Source organism: Rhinopithecus roxellana, unplaced genomic scaffold, assembly GCF_007565055.1.
Source record: "Rhinopithecus roxellana isolate Shanxi Qingling unplaced genomic scaffold, ASM756505v1 contig5752, whole genome shotgun sequence".
Lineage (NCBI taxonomy): Eukaryota > Metazoa > Chordata > Mammalia > Primates > Cercopithecidae > Rhinopithecus > Rhinopithecus roxellana.
The window spans coordinates 7430-33647 of NW_022144281.1; the positions used below are offsets into that span (position 1 = coordinate 7430).

Genomic DNA, 26218 nt, shown 5'->3' on the forward strand with positions numbered 1-26218 from the left:
ACTAGAGGTTGGTCCCCTGTAAGAAGGGGACACAAGCCCTTTTCCCATCATCTGACTGCCCTGCCTTCCAGCTCTGGGGAGGGTTGGAGCCCTCTTGGGGGCAGGAGGGACAGGGGTCCAACTGAGGAAGGGAAAAGGGCACCTGGGCACGCGTGGTCCCCGGAAAGTGGCCCTGGGGGGAACCCCGCCCGCAGACACCCCTCCCTGTGAAGGATGTAAAAAAAAAACTTGTTTTACCTTTTGTCTCCCCTTCCCCTCTGCCCGCCCCATGGCCCCCCAGACTGCCTGCGCGTCGGCTGCGCACCCAGTAAGTGGCTTCCCTCTTCTTCTGCAGAGACCCAAGGGGACTGGGATGCTAGACACTGGGATTTAGGGAGGGAGGCCGGGAGGAAGAGAAGTTGTGATTGTTGGCTCGAGTGGCGGTTGGGCCTTGGGTGTGGGGAGGGGTGCAGGCAGAGGGGTGGAGTTGGGTGATTGTGGAAGGCAGGAGGGACCAAATGAAGAAGAGCCAAGGAGAGCTGGGGGAGGGCCTGCAGTCAGGATGTTCACTGGGTCTAGGAAGGGAGAGACAAGAACACCCTTTGCCCAAGTCAGCAGGAGGGTGGGGAGGAGGTGGAAATCAAGGGCTGGGGCAGAGACTTGGGTAGCACCTGTGGCAGGATGCTCTGAGGTCCTAAGGGCTGGCAGGCAAGGAGCCTAAGAGGGGCTGGAATAAGCTGCTGCATCTCCAGAGTTGGCCACAAGGGGGAAGGCGAGGTATGCGGGAAAGAGGATGAGAGTGGGAAGGGCGCTCTCCTCAGCTCCTGTGTCAACTGGGGTGAATTTCTGCCAAATGGGGGCTCTTTCTGTGGTGACAGTGAGGGCTCTCAGCAGGGGTGAGATGGAGAGTGAGCAGGTGGACATCTCCAGGCATCCCAGTGCGCCTGGGCTCAATGCTCTGTCTCAGGGTGTTTCTGCATGGTGTGGCTTGGGGTCACGTGGGCGAGCACATGCACGTGGTAGGCCCAGGGACAGAGACTGTGTGTGCTGGGCACGGGCACCCTGCTCTTCATGTGTGCGTGGCATGCTGTGTGCGTGCTGGAGTGAGCACTGGGGGGCCCGGGGATGACCAGGGAGTGCTACAAAGTCCAGCAGCATTTGAAAGATAAGTATGTTTTGTTTTAGACTCTGGAAGCTGATAAGCCTGATCTTGAGTAAATGGCCATAATTCCTAAGAAACAGAACCTTCCCCTCTCTGGCCATCCTGCATATTTATGGGCAGTAAATATGGTGGTGTGAGCTGGTGTGTGACGTTAACCAGGCATGTGTATGTAGAAAGGTCCCATTGGGTCCCATTGTAGATGGAGGAGCTGGTATGGAGGCTGAAGCTGTGGGCTCGCATTTACATTTGGGTACTGTGAAGTTTTGAAAGTTTTAGGTCTGTGTTTATACACTGGGAATACAGCTTCTGGCCACACTCACTGAAGGCCCTTACCAATCTGGAGGAAGAGTATGTTGGTCATAGCTGTGGGTGTCTGTGTGCAGGGCCTCAGGGTACAACTCTAGAGGCACCATTCACTTAATATTCTATGTGCATGGCACCTTCTGAAGTCACACAAAGGGCAGTCCTGAGAGTGGATGTATGACTGGGATATAAAAGCTCTGCGTGTGCATGGACTCCAGCTGTGATGGGAGGCCCTGAGTGTGTGTACTTGTATTCATGAGTGTGTTGTATGGCCAAATATGAGCCATTGGTCATGTATGTGTTCATATGTGGCATGTGTGGAGGTGGGGAGGCTGTGTGTCCAAGGTGATATAGGAAGTCAGCTGTGAGCATGTATAGGTGCCCTACTCACTCCCCCCTTGGTGCCGCAGGTAAAGGCCCCGAGACGCTGTTTGCGGGGCACAAGCTCAATGACAATGAGTGGCACACAGTGAGGGTGGTCCGGCGTGGCAAGAGCCTGCAGCTGTCTGTGGACAACGTGACTGTGGAGGGTAGGTGGTCTGGGCCCAGGGAGGTGGACACAGCTCCAGTGACCTATGCTTGGCCCTGTTGTACTTGGTGACCACTGCTTGGGCTGCCGTTCCTAGGGCAGTGTTCTAGCGAGCTGCCTCTGCCATTTCTCCTTCGGGGTGAATGTTATGGGCATCTGGACCCCAGGAACGATTTCAACTCCCTGCAGGCAGCATTCCCCTGGCAGCCTGTTGGCTCTTGACTGGCGAGTCCTGCCACTCCTCTTGGAGCTGTGCTGACTGCTAGTGCCTAGCTGAGGACATCTCTGCTGATGTCACTCATGGGTGGCCCTCCTGTGGAGGGGGGGCTCCTGGGAACCCAAGCCCCAGCCCTGCCCCAAAGCTGTCCCCCTCATCTTGGTCTCCTGTCCTGAGCAGGACAGATGGCAGGAGCCCATACTCGGCTGGAGTTCCACAACATTGAGACGGGCATCATGACGGAGCGGCGGTTTATCTCCGTGGTGCCCTCCAACTTCATCGGGCACCTGAGTGGGCTGGTGTTCAACGGCCAGCCCTACATGGACCAGTGCAAGGATGGTGACATCACCTACTGCGAGCTCAATGCTCGCTTTGGCCTGCGTGCCATCGTGGCCGATCCCGTCACTTTCAAGAGTCGCAGCAGCTACCTGGCCCTTGCTACACTCCAAGCCTATGCTTCCATGCACCTCTTCTTCCAGTTCAAGACCACGGCCCCTGATGGGCTTCTCCTGTTCAACTCGGGCAACGGCAATGACTTCATTGTCATCGAGCTGGTCAAGGGGTGAGGGGCTGGGCATTGCACTGCTGTCAAGGAAGTGGCCCCCTCCCCCTGCTGAACCACATACAGATCCCCCAGCTACTGGCTGAGGTGTCCAATCCCCCGAGATCACAAGTCAAGATTCAGGTCCCCAACCATAAGTCGAGAGGCTCCCTCTTCAGCCAAGATGGAGAAGCACACCCTCTTCCACTCTGCTGACTCCCCAGCTGCTTCCTTGCCAGAGTTCCCAGTTATATCTGTTCTCTGTCCACTGCCATCTTCTCTACAGGCAGAAGTCAGTCTTGCCCCTCTGTTGCCTGAGGGGACCCCACCCCAGAGCAGCCCAGTCCCTGCCTCCAGAGGACCCTGCTGGCCCACACACCTCTCCCCTCTAGCTCCTCTTCTGAGCTTGTGTCATAAGAGCCAGCTCCTTGGTGGCCCTCCTTCCTTACATTCTCCCCATGACAGGACCTCACACCATAGCACTCTTGCTATTGGTTTTGGTCCCTCTCCTCTGGGGTCTCCCTCCCAATCCCTTCTTTCCATGGCACCTAGGACCCCTGCCAGCCATAGCTTCTCATCACCCCACCTTCCCAGCATCACCCCCACCCTGACCCCATGTCTCCTCCCTACTGTGGGGCAGGTACATCCACTACGTGTTTGACCTGGGGAATGGCCCGTCCTTGATGAAGGGGAACTCAGACAAACCAGTCAATGACAACCAGTGGCACAACGTGGTGGTGTCCAGGGACCCAGGCAACGTGCACACGCTCAAGATTGACTCCCGCACTGTCACGCAGCACTCCAATGGCGCCCGAAACCTCGATCTCAAAGGTGGGGCTGGGGCCTCTGGAAAAGGCCTGGCCCTAGCCCAGATACCCCTCACCCCAGTGAGAGTACCCATTCCTGGGACGCTGCTTCCCTCGGTTCCCTGCCCCTAGTTTCTATCTCTCTTTCCCTGTTTCCACTATGTCCAGCCTGACATTTTCCTGTCCAAGTTCTGCTCGGCTCTCTTGCGAGTCTGCATCTCACCACTGAATGGTTGCAGGATGCATCTCACAGGGTGCTTGGTGGCCTCATTTCAGAGCTAGGAGTAGGTAGCCCAGGCCCTCCAAGGACCTCCTGGGCATCCAAGGTTGAGAAGCCTATGTTGGTTGAGGGCTGGAGTGAGAATAGGGAGCTTAGCATCCTCCTGGGTGAGGTAGATGATATGGGGCGGAGGACGTAGCAGGAGCTAGAGTCCCCGAGTCACCTGTTTTGGGCATTGGCTGGGCTAGCTTAGGGATATTTTGGACCTAGGCTTCCCTGGTGTGCCCACGGTCACATCGGGGTGCCACATTCCCCAGGGCCTCTTCAGTGGTCATTGAAGCGGTCATTGACTGCCCCCAGAATGGGTGAACTGAGAGATCAGGGAAGAGGAGGGTGAGCTAAGGCCTGAGCATTGGAACAGGAAAGATGCAGCTTCTCCAGAGCCTACTGAGGGCAATGTGATCTACCTTCTTGCACATGCCCAAAGCAGCCCTCAGCCCCACAGGAACCCCTGGGCATCAGCCTGACTCAAACTGTCAAAGCTTGGGGAGAGTCCTCAGAGACCGTGGAATTGACTGCCCCACTCCCCCAAATCTGAGATCTATCAGATCTCCCAACATAGTGCTGTGAATTCCCCTTGCTCTCAGAAGGGGGCGATGTGTCACAGAGAATCCAAAGTGCCAGCAAACCCGGGGGTTATCTTGGCGGGTCTTGTGTTGAACTGAGCCTGTGGCCAGGGCAGCAGACTGACTAGTGTCTTGACTGAAGCTCGGCTGTGGGCTGGCCAGGGCTTCCAGGGATTCCAGGGGTTAGGCTCTATGGCAGGGGATCAGGTGTTGCAGAGAACTTCCCAGAGTCCCAAGGCCAAGCCCTAGTTGTTGGGGGAAGGGAGCTGGGCTTTGAACTCAGTAGGAGACAGCCCAAGAGTTGGGGAAGGCTTGAAGGAGTTCTGGGAATGGGAAACTTTGGGAGGGAGGGAATGGGGGTGGAGGGAATCAGGCTGCGCATCTATGAAAGGCCCTGATTACGGGCCGGAACTGGAATCAAATGTGTGGGAGAGAGCACAGAGCAGGTTCCTCCAGCTGTCCCCCAGCCCCCACTCTCGCAGGCATCTGGGCTTCTCTGGGAGGGGGGCAGGCAGATGGCAAAGTGGAGAAGGAAGAGGTGTCGGGGGGTGTGGGTTGTGCAGGTCTCTGGATCTCTGTTAGGGACCTGGAATCTGGGATGGAACACAGAGAGCCCAAGAGGGCTGGGAGGACCTGACAGCCAGATGCCGTTGTCTTGGGAAGGGAATGGGAACCTGGATGTCTTGGTTGACCCCACTCCCTTTGCAGGGGAGTTGTACATTGGCGGTCTGAGCAAGAATATGTTCAGCAACCTGCCCAAGCTGGTGGCCTCCCGGGATGGCTTTCAGGGCTGCCTGGCCTCAGTGGACCTCAACGGACGCCTCCCAGACCTCATCGCTGACGCCCTGCACCGCATTGGGCAGGTGGAGAGGGGCTGTGATGGTGAGTGGAGGGTGGAGGAGTGAGGCGTGGCCCTACTGGCTACAGGATGGCCAGCTGCAGAGGCAGACCAGGGCAGGTAGCCTCTGCTCTGCAAAGGGGCCTTCCTTCTCAGGCCTTATGGGAGCTTGCCCCCACAGTTCTGGGGCAGGGATACAGGTGTGTGAAGAGTCACTTGCCCTCCCTGTTGTCTCACACCCTGGCCCCTTGTCACAGTCCAAGGCCAAGCGTCGCAGACCTGACCCGCCCGTCCCAATCCGTCTCATCGGTACTTGGCCCTTTCAGCCAGGCAGAGCTCAGAGTAGGACCTCTCTGCCTGACTCTGAAGCTTCCACACCTCCTGGGGAGAGAGGGGGCTTGGCTGAGCCAGGGGTGTTCCTTTCTCCTGCCCCTTCCAGGCCCCAGCACCACCTGCACTGAAGAGTCCTGTGCCAACCAGGGCGTCTGCTTGCAGCAGTGGGATGGCTTCACCTGCGACTGCACCATGACTTCCTATGGAGGCCCTGTCTGCAATGATCGTGAGTGCCTGGGAGGGCTGGGGACAGTTTGGGGAGACCAGGGTCCATTCCCAGCTGTAGGGGCTGCCAGGGAGGAAAGAGGGCCTCTGAGCACTCAGGAGCTGTGCTGCTTGCTTCCTTCTCATCCCTTGTCTGCAGAGTCCCAGGGGAGCTGCGGCCTGCTGTCCCCTCATAGGGGCTTTCTCCTGGGACTGTGCAGGATTGCTGCTGCCTGAAGCTCTGGAGGGGCCCACTGATAGATGGCCTCTCCTCCTTGTTCTCAGCTGATGGGACCCTGCTCCCTTCACCCAGAACCAAAGGTGTTGGCCTCAGTGGGGTGAACTTGCTGCTGTCCTGTGTGGTTTTGGTGATGGCCTTACATATACTTGTATCTCACACAGACACCCTATTGCACAGGGAGGGGCGCTGTTAACAACCTGCACCCCCTTTGATGCCCTCAGGGCATGAAATGGGAATCTGTTATTTCCTGCTGAGAGCAGGACCACACCCCAGAGGACAGGCTTTGGAGGCTCCCAGGAGGCTAGGCTGCTGGACAGCTGGTTTGCCTGGAATGGGCTCCTCTTTCTTCCCCAAGCATCCCAGCTGCAGTTTGTCCCCTTGAGCCACAAGGTCACTCCCTACTGTCTTCGCTTGGTTCTTTTCCTCCCAGGCTGGACATTTGCTTGCCAACTTGCATTCTGTTTGAGGCCCCTCCCCGAGAGGGCAGGTTCAGCAGCAGCTCCCAGTCCCTAGCGGTTGGTGGCCGGCAGCTGGTTAGAGCCCTGCAGAGGGAGGGCAGCTGAGGCAGGAATGGCGGAGAGGCAACCTTCTACTCTGTGGGGTAGCTTTGGCGTTTCCCTTGGATGATTGGGCTGGAGTGGGTGGGCAGAGTGCAGCCTCCTCAGCATCGCTTGAATCATCTTCCCTGGGGTCCTGCTGAGAGACCAAGCAGAAAAGTCAGCTGCCTGGGAAGAAACACACACACACACACACACACACACACACACACACACACACACACACACAATGGAACGTCTCCATTTTACAGACATGGAATACGACTGGAGAGGGACGGTCGATTTCTGGAAGTAGTTCATAGCAGATTTGGGGTGAGACCCGTCAGTGCCTTTGCCTCCATACCACTGCTGGACCTTCGTCACCTGGGCATGAGTCCTGAGTTTCTTACCGGAGAAACCTTCTGGGTCCAGGGGCTCTTGGGTGGTGTTAGTTTTTCTATCCTCTTTTGAAAAAATGTCTACCCCATCTCCCTCAGTGCTTTCCTTGTGTTCTTAGGCATGTCCAGCCCTTGGGTACCACCACATCCCCACTCTGTCCCCTAAGATTTTCCTCACCTGACCTGCTGCTCTCTGTGCCTTCCAAAGCCTCCAGACAATGGCCAGTTGAGGGTGTTCCAGCCCTGAATGCCAAGGCATAGAGACCTAACTGTGGCTGGACCTCTTCCCCTCCAGCTAACTCAGCTTTGCACAGATCTGGAGATGATGGTAACTTCATTGCTTAATAGTAACAGTCCCCACTAATAGTTTCATGTTTTGCAGCTTACAAAGCCCTTTTAATTTGATCTTCAGAGAAGGCAGTGGGCTTTGTGTTTAACTGATAAGGAAACCCAGGCCTCACTAAGAGGCAGTTACTCACCCCAAGTCGTAGCGGGTCGATGGTAGAGCTCGGCTGGAACTTGGGTGTGCCTGTTTGTCGCTTCCTCCTGCTCATTTAGTCCCCAGGGGAGTGGTGGTGGTACCCATGGTGGGCACTTCTTGCCTGGGGTGGAAGAAATCAGGATCACGAAGCGCTGCTGCCCGTCGCCACTGCTTCACTCCCACACAGTGGAGCCTTCTGAAAAGGGGGCATAAGATGGATGGGAAGTGGGGGTTGTGCCACCTTTCAGCAGGGATGGGAAGAGCAACTTCTTTGGGTTCCAGGCTGGTGGGAGGGAGGGAGAGTTGGGGCTGGGGAGCAGGGCGCATCTTGGGAGGCATCACCATCCCCAAGTACTGGCCTCTGCAAAGCTGTGGAGCTAAGACAAGGTGGGTGCAACCTGGGGGCCACACAGGGCTCAGTGTGTTGCTGCTCTGAGCTCTGGCTCTGGGGTAATGCTGAGATCTCCGCCCCTGGAGGGCAGGGCAGGAATCTTGGGAGTGGGGCCCAATCCTCTCTTCTCCCAGGGCTACTCCTCCTTCCTCACTTGTCTCTGGTTTTTCATGTTCTTTCTATGGCACGTCTTCTTGGGGCCCTGTGATATTTAAGGTCAAGCTGGAACCCAGCAGAGAGACTTGTTCAGTTAGCTCTGCCTTTACCCCGGGAGGCCCTGGGGGCACAGGCAGGCCTTGGTCTCAAGAGAGGAAGGAGGGTGGAAATGGCAACGGTGGAAGGAGCAGGTCCTGTCCTCCGAAGGGTGGGGCTGGGGGGTGGAGCTCTCTGGTGGGGAAGAGACTAGGGTGAGGAGAGGTCACACCTGCAAAACAACTTTTCCCCACTTACCACCTCAATTTCTCCATTTGTGACATGGGGGCTACTCCTGGGGGTGCAGGGAACTTTGTGTCCCTTTAAGGCTTATGAGTATCTCCTCTGGGAAGACAAGAGAGAAAAGATATGATGGAGGAAAGTAGACAGTGAATGAAAAAGAGAATATGAAATAAGAAAGGGTGGCTAAAAGGAGACACTTCCCCGGGCTGAGATTTGGGACTGAGGTGTTCCCATCAGGCCTGCTTGCTCCTCTGTCTTTCAGAGCCTGTCTCCTGCCTCTCTCGGCAGTCAGTTCCTTACCATCTCTGCCTCCCTGTCTCCGTTCATCTCTGCAGCCTCTATTGATCTCTTGCACACCTCTGTCTCTCCCTTCTTTTTTACCCTCTATGTCTCCCCCTCCCTTCTCAACCTTGCCCTCCACCCCCATCTTTCTCCAGTTCCCACTCACTGGTATTGATTGGCCTCTAGGCGGTTTCCCTTCCTCTCCTCTCGACACCAGCTCCTCCCTCCCTCCCTGTGGGACCATAAATTTTCTGCCTGCTCAGAGCTGTGTCAGTCTGTATTCCAGATCCAGGGGCCCAAGAACGGGATAGAGAGGTCAGGAGGACCAGGAGCAGGGGGCCCCAGCCCTGCTCCTGGCCTGCAGTCTCTCCTCCAGCACTGCACCACCAGAAGCCTCCTCTGGGTGCCTCTGAGGACCACTTTCTTCACTTCTAAAGGCCTGGGGGCCAAATCTAGCCCTGGCATGTAGTAGGGGTGGAGGACTGGCAGCAGCACTGGGGAGATGTCCTGGGTCCTGACTGCATCCTGGAACTGAGGGTGGCACATGGGGCCCGTGGTGACAGTTTTTGCTCCCAAATGGAGTTCAGAATCAATAAACAGGAGCCAGCTCTCTCCAGCCCCTCCCCTTTCTCACTTCACCCACCCCTGCCTCCTGTCCTTTCCTTACCCAGCCCTCCTCCTCACTCTGCTGCACTGTTTCTTCAGCTCCCCCAGGTGCCCTCTCCACCTCTCTCCTTTCCCTTCTCCTCTACCCTCTGCCTTCCCACCCTCTCCGCTGTCCGAGCAGGTTGGTGCATACCGGGTGACTGGAAAGGAGTCTCTCTGTGCTTACCTCTGGGGCCACAGGTGCTTTCCAGAGGCGTCCAAAAGTTTAAGGGACAGATCCCAACTGGAGGGCATCCTGAAGGAGAAGTGGTTTCCTCAGCTTGACATACATGGCCCAGGAAGGGTTTTGTCCTAAGTGGGACACTCCGTGGGCAGGTGTCCTCTAGACCCCACCGTGGAGAGAGAGGTTGGAGCCAGGGGAGGGGCAGTGGGAATGGCGAGGAAGGATTGGAGGAGTCCAGGAGAGGCTTGTGCAGGGGGCTGGGGGAGCAGCCTTTTGGGGAGGTGGTGGGGAGGTGTGTCATGTCTTACTCCTGAGTACCTGGAAGGCTCTGGGTGCACTGTATGCTGTGGACCCTATTTTGGAGGGCGAGCCTGGAGGGCAGGGGTGTTCGCGTGTATGTTGGTCATTCATGGCCTGTGATCAAAGGTGTGTGTGCACGCATGTATGCCCTGTGAGCATGCGCACATGCTCCCCTGAGAGTAAGTTGGTGTGCCCATGTTTGTGAGCACATGCATGCATGTATGTGTCTGAGTCTGTGTGCCTGCCCGCACACTGTGCCCGTATGGGCACGTGGATGTTTCCATACCCAAGCCGGTACACATCTCAGTGTGCATGTGCGTTCTGAGGGGTGCGTGCAGAGGTGGCCTCCGCGGCATCTCAGCAGGCTGTGCCAGAGAGCATTATTGGGGTTCATCCAGGTGGGGTGGGTGGGGAGGAAGAAAGTGGTCTCTCTTGCTAGCCTCAATCCCGTTCCATTATTCAGCAGGGTCCCTTCTCGAGGAGGGGGGTGCAGGAGGAGCGCGCGCGTCCAGGCGCGGGGGAGGGGCGGGCGCGCGCAGAGGAGAGGCGAGCGACGAGCGGGCTAGCCAGGTGCCGCGCGGCGGAGCTGCCCAGCGCCGCCCGCAGATCGGGAGCCGCTCTGGTCCCTCTGCCCTGCCCCCTCCTCCTCCCGCGCTTCCCCTCCCCTCTTCGCTCTCCTCCTTCCCTCCCTCCCTCTCTTTCTCCCTCTCTCCCTCCCTCCCTCTCCCTTCCAGCCCTCTCAGCCTCTGCAGCAACACTCCGCTGCCTCCATCTCTCCGCCGGAATCTCGCAGGCTCGCGCCTTTCCTCTGCTCAGCCCCGCTCCCCTCCTCTCCTCTCCCCTCCTCTCCTATCCCTTCATTCCCCCCTCACCCGGATTTGCTTCCCTTCCCCCTTCTCCCGCCCCCTTCCCCCGGCCGCTCCCTCCTTTCCCCCGGCCTCCGTCGGGCGGCAGCGGCAGCAGCAGCGCGGCCGGCCCTAGTCGCCGTCGGTCTCTTGCTTTCGGGGGAACCAGGCCTCTGTCCCTCTTCTCTCCTCCAGCCCGCACCGCCCTCCTCCCCGGCTCGGTTTTTCCGCAGGATTTCCCTCGCTCTCCCCTCCTTGCTTGGCCCCCGCGCTCCCCTCCCTCTCCACTCGGCACCATGCCCCCTCCCCCGGGCGCTCCCCCGGGTTTCTGACGGCCCTCTGCGCCGCTCCGACCCCGCCGGGATGCAGAGAGACCCCTAGCTCTTCGCGATGGACCCAGGCATCCTGGACCTTGGTGTTGCCGCTCCGCGGACCCCCGATTTCCCGGCGGGATCCAGTTGATTTTATTGGCTCCGGACCGAGGCTTGGGCCCTGGTTTACCTCCGCTTCATCCCTACCCCGCTCCCGGAGCTCGGAGCCGGAGGGGGGCTTCGCGGGGCTGCGCAGCCCCGCGTCCCCGCCCCCGGCCATGGGGCTGTGAGGCGGTCGCCCCCGGGCCGAAATGCCCCCCGGGGGGAGCGGGCCGGGGGGGTGCCCGCGCCGCCCCCCCGCCCTGGCTGGGCCCCTGCCGCCGCCGCCACCGCCGCCGCCGCCGCCACCTCTGCTGCCGCTGTTGCCGCTGCTGCTGCTGCTGCTGCTGGGGGCGGCCGAGGGGGCCCGGGTCTCCTCCAGCCTCAGCACCACCCACCACGTCCACCACTTCCACAGCAAGCACGGCACCGTGCCCATCGCCATCAACCGCATGCCCTTCCTCACCCGCGGCGGCCACGGTAAGTGGCACTGTCGATGCCGGCCACCCGGTTGGCCCCGGGGGCGGGGGGGCTTCCCGTGTGCACAGCCGGGCCCTCGTGTGCCCCACCCCAGCTGTGCACGCCGTTTTGCGTCCTGGAGCCCCTTCACCTCCAATCTCCAGCTCCCATCATCTCAGCCCCACCCTTGCCTCCATCTCTCCTCTCCCCCATCACCCTCATCTCTGTCCTCAGCACTTTGCTTCCTCGCCTCACCTAAACCTGCTTACCCCTAGGTCTGGTTCATTATCTCCTTCTACTTCCTTACCCTCCCCGCCCTGTCTGTCCTTTCATCCTCTCCGTGCAGCTCTGCCTTCCATTTCTCTTCCGCATCACCTCCTCCATCTCGGCCCCTTATCATCTCTCCATCTGTCTTGCCTCCACCTCTGCCTCACCCTCACCCTTCCATTGCTGGTCTGTTATCTCTCCCCCTTCACCTCCCTCCCATCTCTGTCACATCTGTCATCTCTGCCTCTGACATGTCTCTTCCTCCTTGACCTCTTCATGTATGTCTCTATTTTACCTCCATCCCTCCAACAACCTTCCCTTCTTTTCTTATGACTGGCCTTCCATTACCTCCCAACTCACTCCACTGTCCCACCATTCCCCCATCCTCATTCCCCTCATCTCCAGTGTCTCCCCTCCATGTCCCCTCATCTCTGCTCTGTCTCTACCTCTGACCCCCAGCATCTCACTTCTGTAGGCCCAGCACCTCCTGTTTCCAGGCTTCCCCTCCTGTGTCAGTTCTCTATCACTGTCCACTTACAATCACCTCCTATCTCTACCCCTCATAACCATCCATTGAAAAACTTCACCTTCCTTCTCAGACCCCATCACCTTCTCATTTCCATCCTTCCTCAGCCCCATCTCAGGCCACCCATTACTTCATATCTTAGACCCCTAAGATTCTCTCCATGTCATCTCTTCTCACCTCTGTACCTGTCACCTTCCATCTCTGTCCTCCATACTCTGTGCCCCCATCACTCCCAAGCTCTGTCCTCCCCATTACCTTCTACGTCCGGCCCTCTTTACATTTTATTTCAGCTCATTTCAGCCCATCACTTTCCACCTCAGTCCCTCCACATTCCATCTCAGAGCTTCTGTCACTTGCATCCCAGGGACCTCCTCACCTCCCATTTTAGTCTACTCGTCACTTCCCATCTCTGCACCTTGTCATTACCTTTCAGAGGGTAGCCCCATTACCTCCATCTCTGTACCTCTCTCACCTCCCATTTCTGTGCCTCCATCCCATCCCATCTCATCCCTTCCCTGTGCTCTTAACACCTCACATATCTGTCCTCCTATCCATGTCCTCTCCCCTCTGTGCCCCTCTCTCCTCACCTTCCATGTCCATCGCCTCCCATCGGGGTTCTCTGACACCTCCATGCTCCCATTCCCTCTCATCGCTGTGCCTTCATCAGTTCTCTCTCTGTACCCAGGTGGCCTCCCATTTCTGCACTTCTCTCCCTTCCTATCCTTGTACCCTCATCACTTCCTGTTTCTGTCTCTCCATCCCCTCTCATTCTTTACTCCATTTTTGTTCCTCCATCATCTTCCATTCCTGTATTTTTCGCCCTTCCCATCTGTGACCCTGGTTGCCTTCCCATTCTTGCTCCATGCCAGTCCATCTTTGCTTCCCAATCGTGCCACCATATCACCTCCAATCTTTCTGCTCATTTGCTGGTCTTCTTCCTTTTCTCCTACTTTATCTCCCTTTTCATGCTTCCGTTTTCTCTTCATTCCAATTTCTCTGGAGCACTTCCTTCAAACTCTTTCCTCCATTCTTTTATTCTCTCATCCCCAACACAGTTTGCCTCATCTTATCTCTGTCCCACCTGGCTCCTCTCAGGCAACACTCCTCAGTTTCCTTCTCTTCTTCCATGACCCCACCCAACCCCTTGCTCCTGGACCTTAACTCCCTTGCCCTCCCCAGGAACTCCCTGGCTCTTTGTTACCTTCCTCACTCTTTCATTGTCTCCTTCTGGCTCCCTCAAGGCCCAGTGTTGCCCCCAAAGGTACCCAGATAGGCCATGAGTCTCTGGGCAGTGAGACTGTCTCTGGGCAGTGAGACAAAGTATGAAGGAGTGAGACAGGTAAAGGAAGTCAGGGATACTGGGGGATTTTGTAGGATGAAGAGAGTGTGGAAGAGGAAGGTGTAGGAGAGAGGAACTGGCTGAGGGACCTGAGCAGGTAGAAAGGAGGGCCTGGGAGCCAGAGTGCCCAAGAAAGATTCTGTGAAGGAGCAAAAGCTGGACAGAGGGAATGAAAGTGGCCAGAAGAGTATGGGGGACAGGGTATGGAATGTTGGCCTTGGGATTGCCTCGGAGACAGCCACCCCTTTGCTGCGCAAAGGAGAAAGGGAACCAGTGCCTAGTGGAAACAGAAGGACTCATCTGGAGGGTGCTCCAGGATGGTGATAGAAGGGGGTGGGAGGTGTGGGGGAGGAACCTGTGAAGGGTGGGGCAGCTGAGAGGAAGGACGAGGACCCAAGGAAAGGAGGAGAAGGGATGAGGCCACCTGTCCTGGCTGAACCCCACCTTTGCTTCCATTAACCATTAACCATGGTGGGAGAGGTGAAAAGACAGGCTCTTTGTGGAACCCTACACTTGGCTAGAGGACCAGGCCAGCTCAAGAGGCCTTTCCAGGCCAGGCCTCCTCTCTGCCCAGTGTCTCCCTAGCATCCCCAGTGGGAGGCAGCTTCTCTCCTTTCTGCACCAGCTTCTCCACTTACCTTCTTTTGGGGTCTCACTGTGTTTCTACCTGTCCTCTCCTCTCTTCTCTTCACACCATCCCCCATTTACCCTGCCATCCCCCCCAACCCCTCCTGTTACATAATGTCCTTATTTGCCAGACACCTATTGCCACTCCTGTACCTGATATCTGTCTGGGGCATGGGAGGGCTGGCACACCTGGGTCCTAAAATTGAGCTGAGCCCAGGGGCGACACTCTCCTGGTCCTGGATCCCCAATTCTGGTTTCAGAGTCCTTGAGGTTCCTCCCACCTCACCATGTTCATTTCTGGTACTCTTGGGCCAGGAATGGAATGGTCAATCCCTGCTAAGTTCTGAGTCAGTAGCTTCCATGGGTTCCAGGTTTATCACCCCAGCTTATAAAGGGGGCTAGCATTTATTTTGATTCTGAACAGGGTGTGTTAACTCGGATTTCTGACTGGATGGTTTATGGCCAAGCAGGGGGTTAACAATTGAAAGGCTGTGTTCTGGGATCCTAGATCAAGAGACAGCTGAGCGCAGGGATCTGGACCAGTAGAGATCTGCCTGTCTGGGATGTAAAGGTTCATGTACAAAGTGCTGGGGTGGGCTGTGAGCACTAGGGCCATGGCTTTTCTGGGTTGTGCAGGATGTTTTATACTCTCACAAGTCTAGACCTTCCAGAAGGTTTTCTTTCATGGCTTCGGATGCTGCAGGGACACAGGCAGGCAGAGGTTCTGCACATGTAGTTTTAACCACAGGGGCATCACTGCATGGGTGGTTTTCTACGTGGATGATTATGTTGTTTGGGTCTGGGTTAGCTAACCATTATTAATGGTTGGTTGGTTTTTTTCTAGAATGCAGGTGTGTGTGGGACTGCATGGAAGATTCTTGAACATTTAGAGTATTTCACTGGATCAGTGATTTTCTGGGTCTAGGAGGTATTGAGACTATATTGGGAGTGGGCAGAAGGTGCCAACCCTGGGCCTGTGGCATCTTGTGTTTGGCCAGAGGCTTTCTTGCCTTAGGCTTCAGGTGTGTAGTTCTCTCTGAAATGTTATGCACAATTCAGCTCACTGGTGGTTTCCCAGGAAGGTCAAAAACAGTTGGTCTACACCACCACTGGGCAACATTTTTGGGCCTTGACTTAGGCCCCTCTTGCTTTTCAAACCCTTTCTGGAGCCTGTCAGAGGTTCTAGATGTGGTGCCCTATTTTGGGCTCCGTGTCTCCTGGAAGGCAGCTGTGCCTTCCCTGGGGGAGTCCGTGGGCAGGGCCGAGGACAGCTTGCCGGGGTGAGAGGCTGGAGGCGCCTCCGGAGCGCGGCTGGGGAGGGGCCTGGCGGAAGCCCCGCCTCCCAGCCCAACGGTCTCCGAACCCCAGCCTTCTGCGCTCCGGAGGCAGCCGCGGTGCTGGGGAGAGAAATGTCTCCCCAGGGTAATTACTGCCGCCCCAGTCCGATAAACCATTCATCCTTCACTTCTTCTGCCCAAGAAGAGTCTCTCCGCCCCGTCGACCCCCCCCCCCCCCCCCCCCCCCCCCCCCGGTGTAATAAACGCCCTTAGGCTTTAAGAGGCCCGCCCAGCGTAATAAACTAGCTGCAGTGTGAGAACAGCTGGGTGATAAATCCCAGGGGAGGTCTGGGCTTGGGCAGCCTGTGCGGCACAGGCCTCGGGAGTGGGGACGCGTGCGCCCTGTCCCACGCCTGGCCAGCCCCTGTCCTGGGGCTGCCTTCCATGGTCTGTCTTTGTGCCTTCACCGCCATGTTTCCTGGCTGCTTCGCCTCCTGTCGGGGGTCTGCCTCTCCACGCTGGGTCTTTGTGTGCAGCTGGGTGTGTCGCCGCCTGTGTGTGGGTGTGGGGCCTGGGGGCTTGGGCGCTGGACACCGCCTCTGATCCCTCCTGCCTCACTGCCCAGTGAGGCATTTGGCCGGCTTTTTCCTCCCGCCCTCTCTGGGCACAGACAGGGCTCTGTCCATGGTAATGTGCTTGCTGTCTGGGATCTGGGGTGGGAAGTGAAGAGAAAGGGCCTCTTTTCTCCTAGACCTGGGGGATTTGGAGGCAGCCTGCAGGTAGACTGGGTTTCTTTCCCCGGTCTGAGGGACCAAGAAACCCAATAAAGCCTTCTCTGAATGGGAGGCCCTGGAGCCCAGGGGTGAAGAGGCTGCAGCCTCTGATCAGGGAGGTGAGGGTAGGAATGTGTGTGGAGGAAGGTCAGCATCTCTGCTCCCCTGGCCCACCCCACCCCCCAAATTCAGATGTGCAGCTTGTGTGGAGGGGGGAGGAGGACCCTGGGTATTACAGTTGTCATGGAAACAGCCGATTTTCCGGAGTACTGCAGTGCTGGGAGTGGAAAGACTGTTACCGGCTGAGGCCTACTGGGCTCCCCACCTCCAGGCCCTGCCCTTCCAGGCAGGTGACCACATGGTGTGGGGGTGGGGCTCACTGCATACCCCACTGTCAGCCAACTCTCCACCCTTGACTTGGGGGCCCATCCTGAGGGTTCAGTGCTCACCACTGTGCCTCCAGGGCCCTCAGGTAGAAAGGACACCTGGGTCTGGAGAGGGCAAAGCCAAGCCCCCTCTGTCTGCTGGGGGTGTTTCCCTGGCCACAGGCAGAGGTGAGATGGCAGTTCTTTCCCTCCTGCCCTTCCTCCCGGGGTCACCTCTCACTCTGGGGAGATGGAAGATGTTGATGGTGGGTGCTCTGAGGAACAGCAAGGGGACCCATGGCTCCTGCTTCCCCCAACCTCAACCCCCTGCTGGCCTCACTACCTCTTTGGGAACCAGGCAACAACCTTCCCTTCTCTCCTCAGCCCCTCCCTGGGCCTGCAGATGGTGGCTCCCCACAAGAAACTCAGGCAGCCCCTCCCCTTTGGGGTCCTAGGAGCTCCCTGGGATGGAGACTCCTCACACCTGATTGCCCCAACTACAAGGGGGTTCAAGTCCCTGAGGCGAGAGACCCCATGGTACCTGAGGGAACCCGGCCTAATGTTACCAACTGGGCCACCACCTTGGCTGCTGGCAAGGCCTGCTCCTTAGAAGTGCTTCAGGCCCTCCTGCCCCGGCAGGCTACTAGTTCCTGACTCCAGAGTTCTCCCACCCCCAGACGGACATTTTTCTCCCCCTCTAGGCTTTTACCCTTAGGCCTCATCTGTCTGTCTCCTTCTCTAAGTCCTCCCTTGAACCCCTCTCGCCACAAGAAGTGCTTTGTGAGGAGTCGTTAGTGGCTAATTATTTAATTAAGCATTTTATGAATCTCATCTGCTCCATTTATATTCTAAAGAATGCAAGATTGTTCTCTTCCCTTCCCTTCTCTGCAGGCTGTGGAGTACTAGTCTTTCAGGCCTCCCAGACAAGGCTCCTTTCCGGGAAACTGGGTGACCAGCCCCCCACCCCCACCCCCAGAGAGCTCAGTCAGCCGCAGGAGGGAACATGGCGACTAATGGGGTTTATTTTGGGGCTGAGATCGTTAGGGACCTCACACCCGCCCCCAGCAGCCGGCTGGCGAAGAAGAGAAGGAGAAGGGGAGAGAGGGTGGGGTGGGGGAGGGCTGGGAGAGGGAGCCTTCATCTCCGGCTCCCACTCTCCCATTTCTCTCACCTACACCCCTCTCTGTCCTTCTCTGTCCATCTGTCTCTCTGCCTCCTTCCTTCTCTGGCTGTCAATCTCCCCTCTCCCCTCCCCCCCACCCCCCACCCCATGGCTGTCTCTTCCTTTCTGGGCAGGGCTCCAGGACCTTCCTACTTTGGGACCCAGGCAGTCCCCTGGGTGAGAGCGGAAGCAGGGAGTCCTGGGCAAGCCAGGAGAGGGGTGGGGACAGGGAGATGTTGGAGGGCGCCGGCTCTGACTGTGAGTCAGAGCTGCACACAGCTCTGCTCATCTTCCTGCTATCACCTGGGGTTCCTTGGTGCCTGCTCAAGAAGCACACACCTTGGATCTGTCACCTCTGCCAGGCCTGGGAGAAGTGGAGCTAGTCAGGACCGGGCCCCCTGGGTCTTTCCTGCCCACAGCACTCTCGTTTTCTCAGTCTCCTTGCAGCTTCTCTCTGGGCTCTCTCTCTGTGTCACTCTATTACCTCTCCGTTTTGCTGTAATTAAAGCTAGACTTCTTGATGAGGCAGCTACATCTGTCTGTGCGCGTGCACAGGCTCTCACCCAGGCACCCGCCTGCCAACTGCTCCCTGGGGCGACAGGGCTGGTGGCTGCTGTGGGTATCACAGCTGAAGTCCCACATCTAGACCTGGGGTTCCATCCCTCTCTGGTCACAACCCTGAGGACCTGCTGACCTCGTCCTCCTGATGTCATTTCTTCTTGTCTCTCTTTCCTTCTCTCTGCAGCCGGGACCACATACATCTTTGGGAAGGGGGGAGCACTCATCACCTATACGTGGCCCCCCAATGACAGGCCCAGCACGAGGATGGATCGCCTGGCTGTGGGCTTCAGCACCCACCAGCGGAGCGCTGTGCTGGTGCGGGTGGACAGCGCCTCCGGCCTTGGAGACTACCTGCAGCTGCACATCGTAAGGACCCTGGGCCCCAGCCCTTCAACCCCAAGCTTCCTGCTCCCAAATCAGTTCAGCCCTTCATTGCCACGGGATCAGCACCTCAAGTCTTCCCTCATGGGGAATCCTCAGAACTTCTGTTCCTTCATCGCTGGAGCTTCCTGCTAAGAAGTTCTGCTTCTGAGACCCTTCCCTCTCTCGGTTATTCACCAAGACTCCCAGATCCACCCTCCCATCTGATTCAAATTTCTCCAGCTCCCCACTCCCCGAGACCACCTGTGTTTTCTGACCTTCCTAAAAGTAGTCAGGGGCCTCTTTGGGCCTTCCAGGCCATTCTCCTGCAGCCTTCAGAGGTGTCCCACATTTGTGACTTCCCCCAGACTGCTGCCTGCTCACTCCTAGACCAGCTAGGCCAGCCCACTGTGTCCAGCACCTGTTCTTGCCCCTCCTTCATACCTACCTGCCCCAGGGCAGCCCACCCTTGCAGCTTCATTTTGCCTCTGGATTCTGCCCCTTTGCCCTCCCAGCAGCCTCCTTACCCTGTCTCCCTTACTGCCTCTCTAGCCAGGTTCACTCCTCACTAACCCCTTGGCCCAGCCCCACATCCCCACCCTGACCTCGGCTCCCACCTTGCTCTGCCTTTCTCTGCTCAGCTCCACCTGTGGCCCTAGCCCCTCCCTGTGTCTGCTCCCCACCTTGACCTTGGTTCATTCCCAGGGTCTCCCTCTGGGCCTCCTACCATATATGCAGCTCCTTGACTCACCGTTTTGAGTCCTGTCGAACTCTAGTCTGCAAGTGGCCCCTTTTCTTTCCCTGCCCTTTCCCCCATCTCTGGCTCTGCCCTACACCCTTCCCTATGACCTCTGGTATTGCTCCATTTCATTTCTGGTCTCAGCCTCTCCCCTGACCCCTCCTCACAGTCCTCAATCCCGAGCCTCTGCCCTCAGTCTTCATCTGTACATTTCTGACCCCTAACAGAATGTTCTGACACCTTGTTTCCCTGCCTGTATTTCACATGCTCACCCTGGCCCGGACCCCTGTGCTGTGGGGATCAGGCAGGCTGGCCAGGCTCTGTGGGCTGGAAAGCTCTGGGTGAGGGGCCCCTGGCTTTCAGGAGGGCATAGTTAGTTGGAAGGGGAGAGAAGAAGCCAGGGGAGAGGCTTGTTTGGGCTTTGATTTCTCCACATCTGCTTGGGAATGCAGCCACTGGCCTTCATTACACAATAGCTTTTAAGCATCCCAGGCCTGCACCCCACCCCACACCATCCCAACACCAGGGCGTGAAGGAAGGAGCATGAGGGGAGACTTCCTGTAGGCAGAGCAGAGCTGGGGTGGAAGTGGCAGTGGATGAGGAAGGGGTGCAGAAGGAGGACTAGCAAGCAGGACAGCAGTCAGGCCCAAGAAGAGGCCTGGAAGTTCTGTACCTGTGTCAACAGAACAGGCAGTTATCTAGAACGGTGAGAGGCACCCGGCAAGCGAGAGACAGTGTGGCTGTAGACGACAGTGTGGGACTGGATGCACCGTGATGTGTGTCAGGAGTGACGGCTGTGACAGTGGGGGATGAAGACAGACTGGGTATCGTGATTTCTGATGGAGTGTATCTATAGATGTGTATTTCCCCATGGAGTGGTGTTTGCAGTTGTTTCAGTAGCCTTTCTGGGTGGTGGGATGTGACTGGGTTTCCCTGTGTCCTCTGTGAGTGAGGGCTTCTCCTTCTCTCTCTTCTCCCTCATGCGAAGCTCTGCATGGCTTGCCACTTCCTTGCTGTCTTTGTGCAAGTCACCACAGCTGTCTGAGCCTCAGTTCGCCCATCTATGGAGTGGCATAGGAAGAGGACAGAGGGATGTTGGGAGGTTGAAGGAGATCACGTATGTGAAGCACGTAGGGAGCATACTGTGTTAGCTAGTATCCTGACCATCTCTGATCAGCTACCTGGGCAGGACTGTGTACCTCTGTGCCTGTTAGGTTAGGGCACAGGGCTCCCTACTGAGGAGAAAAGGTAGGGGGATCAGAGTGTGAGGAGAAGGGATTTCCTCCTTTTCCCTCCCAACAGTTGGGCACAGGCCTTACTGGTGCAAGGCTATGGAGGAACAAGTACTGGTGCCGGGTACTACAGAGGGCAGGGAAGATGGGAGTCTGCCCGAGGGTGGAGAGGCCTGGCAAGGGTGAGGGTCCATGAGAGGAGCCAGCCATGAGGTGCGAGTTGGGCACCAGATGGGCTGAGGGCCCCTGGGGGCAGCCCCCAAACCCCTTCCTTCCCTGGTGACACATCAGCTCCCACTACAGCGTCAGTAGCAGCTCTCAGAGAGTGGGGAGGCGGCAGCAAAATAAGAGAAAAGCAATTTGACGTTTCTAATAAAGCGTCGCTCCACTTTGCCAAATTAATTTTGACTCCCATAATTATTTGCTGTAGGAGCGGCTGCGTTCTCCCCACCGCCGCCTAATGAGGTAATTGGGGAATTAGGAATTAATGACTTTAACAGAAGTGACAACTGACTTCACACTGGGAGAGGCTCTGGGGAGCTGCCTCTCCCCTGGAGTGCAGGGCCCTGAGCTTGACTGCCTCCTAGGAAACCCAGGTGTCCTGCCTCCCAGCTCCCTGGCCGGCTCTCTGCCAGCCTGGCTCCCAGACCGCATGTGCTCCTTGACCACCATCACTGCCTGGGCTGAGCCTGTGGGGAGAAATCCTCAGAGGAATCCAGGGAGCTGATACTATTCTGGGTGATATTATTACTAACAATAGTACCGAGGAGGATCGACTGTTCCCTTCCCGTGTGTGGGGAGCAGATGATCAGCCCGTCTCCCTGGGGATGTTGTCAGTCTGTGGGTGGTGGATGGGTGGGGCTTGCTAATACTCTTTTTAGGCAAGCCCAGCCTCAGTTTCCCTGCTTTACTGCATCTGAGGAGAGAGGCTGCATGCATGTATGACTGTGTGCATGCATGTGTGTGTTAACGTGCATGCATGCATATATGTATGTGGTTTTCCCAGGTTCTGAGAAGGAGACAACTGGACCCCACAGGTGGGAAGGGATAGGACATGGGTCTTCTGAGCCACAGCTGCAAACCTTGTCCCCCAACTTTCTCTGCCAAACCCTAACCCTTGCCCCATCTGTGAGCCACCCCTGCCAACACCCCCAGTGCCACCAAGCCTCTCGGCTCTGCTAGATGCAGGAAGGAGGTGGCAGCTGAATGTTCCACATGTCCAGGTCATGGGGCAGTCTTTCAAGAAGATCCCAAGAGTGTAGTGTGTTTCTATGATGATGGACTGGGTGCCTGAGAGTGTGTGAGCCAGGGGGTCTGAGTGAAACTGTGTGAGCGTCTGTTCCCTGTGGGAGGAGAGCTGAGACCGCATTCAGGAGTGCTGCTGGGAGGTGCAGGGAAATGAAACAGGGGCTCAGGCTTAGTGCCCGGTGGGCCTTCATTGGCTTGGTTAGGTGCCTTTGCTCTTGAAGGTAGGTTGGCCTCAGCAGCCTCTTGGATCATCCCACACCCCTACCTCTTTGAGTCAGGATCTTCTTAGGCTGGTGGGCAAAAAGAGAGAACACTGGCTTTGAAGTCAGACTAGCTGGGGTTCAAATCTGGGCTTCCTTCTCATGAGCTGCAAGATTTTGAGATGTTATTTAACTATGTTGAGCCTCAGTCTCTTTCTTGATGAAATGGGGAGCTATGAGCTTCTTCAGCGGGTTGGTGTGGGGAAGAGAGCATGCATGTACAGTACCCACACAGGGCCTGGCATGATTTAGGTTTCAGTGAAGCCCTCCCTCTCACTCTAGCACCACAGGCAGAACTCTTCCTGGGCTGATCCTGGGTTGCCTTTGCAGGGTGTACCATGGGCCTGGGTCCCAGAGATTGCTTAGGCTCTTTCTCCCCTTCCCCAGGCCTCTGTCCCTGTCTGTACTCTGCCTGTCCTTCCCCAGCCCCTAGCTCCAGTCCCTACCCCAACACCCCCACGATCCCCTTTCTTGGTCAGTCTAGCATAGTTTGTCCATCAACTCTTCTGGTGTCCATCCCACCATACACACAGTCCACACCTCCAACCTCTACCCCCATGGCTGCAGAGGGGCCACCCCCATACTCAGAGCCTGACCTACTTTGGGCCTGAGAGGCTGCCAGGAGAGGCATGCTAATGCCCTGGTGTGGGTGGGAGCACCCTGGGGGCCTGCCTGGTGCAGAGCATACTGGGGAGGAGAGGCTGGAGGCTGGGGACTGGGGAGGGGCTGGGGATCAGACCTTCCTTTGGCAGAGGCCAGCTTCCGTGGACTTATCTGCTGGTCTTGCCTTAGGGAGGCCTCTGCCCTCTATACCCCCAGCTGGTCCCCAGCTTGGCCTAATCACCCCTGTCTGGGCCCAGTGGTCCTTGCACAGAGTAGGTGCTCTATGAATATTTGTGAATATCCAGGACAAACCAAAAGGCAAGAGACAGGAGTGGTTAGTCTAAGGCGCTTCAGGCCCAGGATCTGCACCCCACAGTGTCTGCCCCCACCTCCAGCCTCAGGTTACTCCCTTGCATGTGGGGAAGGGTAGCAAGCCTGCCCACCTCCTCCAGTGGTTGAGACGTGGGAAACGTGACTTGTAAAGCTGTAAAGTGCTGCGGAGCTGGGCTAGTGGTGGCCACAGGAGTAGCCACTGCAAGGGATGAATGGTTGCTCCCTCTGATGGCTGACCTCCACCTCCCTGTCCCCAGGACCAGGGCACCGTGGGGGTGATCTTTAACGTGGGCACGGACGACATTACCATCGACGAGCCCAACGCCATCGTAAGCGACGGCAAATACCACGTAGTGCGCTTCACTCGAAGCGGCGGAAACGCCACCCTGCAGGTGGACAGCTGGCCGGTCAACGAGCGGTACCCGGCAGGTAGGCGGCGCGGGCCCGCGGAGGAGGCGCGGTGGCGGGGCGGGGCGGGGCGGGTGGCGGCCTTTGATATGAGTGCGGCCGCACTGGGGCGGGGCCAAGCGGCTCTGGGGCGGTGCGGGGCTACTGGAGAGATGAAGCTTGCGAGGCGGGACTAAGGCAGGGGCGTGGCTAGGAAAAGTCGGGATTTGTGGGGGCGGGGCGAGACCTTGGTGGTGCGAATGCGCCCCCTATAGGGGAGGGTGCAGGGCTAAGCTGGGAAGGCTGCAAGGCTAGGGTCCTGTTTGGGGGTGGGGGGAGAAGAGGAGGGAGGGTAGAGGTGAGGAGAATCTGATGCGATTGAGGAAAGGCTGAGTTCAGAAATGAGGGCGACAGATGCGGAAACAGGAGAGAAAATCCAGAAGTAACATAAAATGTGTCTTGGCAAGGAGACAGGGCTGTTACCAAGGGCAGAGCCAAGGAAAGAACCAAGGTCCTTATAAAGAGCAAGTCAGAGATCCACTTAGGAGATCTAGCGAAGGAAGAGAAGTAGCCACGGAGACTCAGAGTGAAGGACCCCCAGTGTCCAAGGCAGTGAGGGACATGGTGAAAGGAAGGGAGAGACAAGTGACAACAAAAATGAAACACAGGGTCATGTGCATTCAACAACCTTTGTTGACAACCTATTTAGGCATCAGGGCTTGTGCTAGGTCCTGGGGACTCAGTCCCTGCTTGCAGGGAGCCTTGAGAATGCAAACAGACCAAGTTCAACAGGGTGACAGCTGTGGTGGCCAAGGACAAACCAAGGTCTGAGGAGTGCAGGAGAGGGACAGAGATGAGGACATGGGGAAATGAGGAGGCAGAGACTGAAAGATGTTGAGGGAGGCAGAGACAGAGCCTCAGAATGAGAGGAAACCGGAGGGGAAGCAATGGAAAGATACGGAGATAGTACTGAACTATATGCAAAGACGAGGAGAGATGCGGAGAGATAGATGGAGATGCTGACATGCAGGCCCAGGGAGAGAAGAGGTGGACAGAGCCTTGGAAGGGAGCAGAGGAGAGCCCCACCATGGGAGATAAAGAGGGAGGGGAAACAGAAACACTACAGGGAAAACTGCAGAAACACAGAGATGCTGAGATACTGTCTGAGCGACATTGCAGTCAGGGCCTGACTGAGAAGTGGAGTGAGCATCTGCGACCTCCATCACTTTCCCAGGCGGAGAGATAGCCAGGCTGAGGCAGAGAGGCTGCCCCATGCTGACTGCGAGGGGCAGGGGCAAAAGGCCAATGTGTAAACCTTCATGGGCTCACCTATGCTGGAGTAAAGATGCCAGTACAGGCTTATGACACCAGTTATGCAGGCTTGTACCCAGACATTTCTGGAAAGTCCTGGAGATAAAGAGGCCACGTGGCCCCCTAATACATACAGAGGCTGATGTACACACAGGTCAACCTTAGACATATGGACAACTGCACACATTCATATGGTCAGACAGACACATGAAAAAACAGCTCTGCAGAGGGATGCCAGCCTACATCAAGGCCCTGGGTACATGTAGGGACACTCAAGACCCACCAACCCTCCTACACTAAATTCCACTTACCCTCCACGCCCCGCAACAAGTCAACACTGACAGCTCTGGCTGCGTAGGCATGATCCCTGTGGGCAGCAGACTTCTCTCATTCTCCAATGCACACACACTAGGGCAACCTTTGTAGCAGTGATGACATTGGCCTGTGCTGGACAGGGCTGGGCTCAGAAGCATGAAGGCCTCACCATGTCAAGCCAGGACTTGGATCTAGAGCTTCTCCCCTTGGGGCCCAGCAGGCCACCAGTCAGGATGGAAGAAATATTCCTGCTCTCCTCTCCTCAGGGACCCCTGACTAGGGGTGAGGAAAGGCTGCTGGGTGCCCCATGCCTGTAAAGGGGAGTAACATGAGGGCCTGGTGGTTGCCTTTGTGTACTGAGGGCAGATTCCTGAGCAATACCAGCAGGTCAGATCAGCAGTATGCATGGGCCCAGAGAGGGGAGACCCTCTGACTCTTTGAGAGCACAGAGACACAGCCCATGGATTCTGAGTCAGAAGGACCTGGGTTTTAATCCTGGATCTCCCACTGGCAAGTGTGGGACAAGTCATCTAGCCTCTCTGAATCTCAGTTTCTACCTCTGAAAGGTGACAATACTTACCTCATAGCAATACTGTGAGAATGTCATTAAACACTAGAATGACATGGCATAGCAAAGGTGCTCAATAAATAGGCCTTTTGTTAGAATTTTTATAAACTCAGCCTCCCTCCAGGCAGATGTACATTCTTCTCTTCCTTTTGGAGACACACACACAGGATTGAATGATCTGTTTTTAATTTAAACACAAATGTCCTGAATCTATAGGGAAAGCAGAATCTCCTTGCCTCATAAGCACCTAAGGAGGCACCGTCCATACCCATATGAACATGTCATGTGCACCTTCATGGGAGGTGTACATAGGCAGGCCCAGGCCCAGGTCTCTGGGCAGGTAAGCGCAGCTGTGCAGTGAGAGATGACAGGAAAAGCCCCCTGGCCCCACCAGTGTGCACTGAATAGTTTGTCAGTGGCTTAAATGGGAGGAGTGGCCAGATTCTCAATGGAAATCAGTTCCCTTTCCACTGCTGCAGACTGGGATCACCCACAGCTCACAGAGGAGCACAGATCCTCTCAGGCGCACTGATGAACCCCTTTCCACATAGGCTTGTGTGCACACACACATTCACACACATTTTTCCCCTTCCCAGTCTC

General features: G+C 56.8%; 1 protein-coding gene across 1 annotated transcript in view; it reads left to right on the forward strand.

Moving 5' to 3' along the window:
- Positions 1–280: 280 nt before the first annotated feature.
- Positions 281–26218, forward strand: part of LOC115896180 (neurexin-2-like) — a gene marked incomplete at both ends in the record, with an annotated part of 30786 nt that continues 4848 nt past the window's right edge. The window contains 8 exons of the mRNA XM_030926575.1: positions 281–307; positions 1855–1974; positions 2371–2752; positions 3372–3562; positions 5092–5265; positions 5661–5780; positions 18447–18628; positions 23295–23470. Coding sequence (XP_030782435.1) covers positions 281–307; positions 1855–1974; positions 2371–2752; positions 3372–3562; positions 5092–5265; positions 5661–5780; positions 18447–18628; positions 23295–23470 — 1372 coding nt within the window. The remainder of the gene's footprint in view (positions 308–1854; positions 1975–2370; positions 2753–3371; positions 3563–5091; positions 5266–5660; positions 5781–18446; positions 18629–23294; positions 23471–26218) is intronic.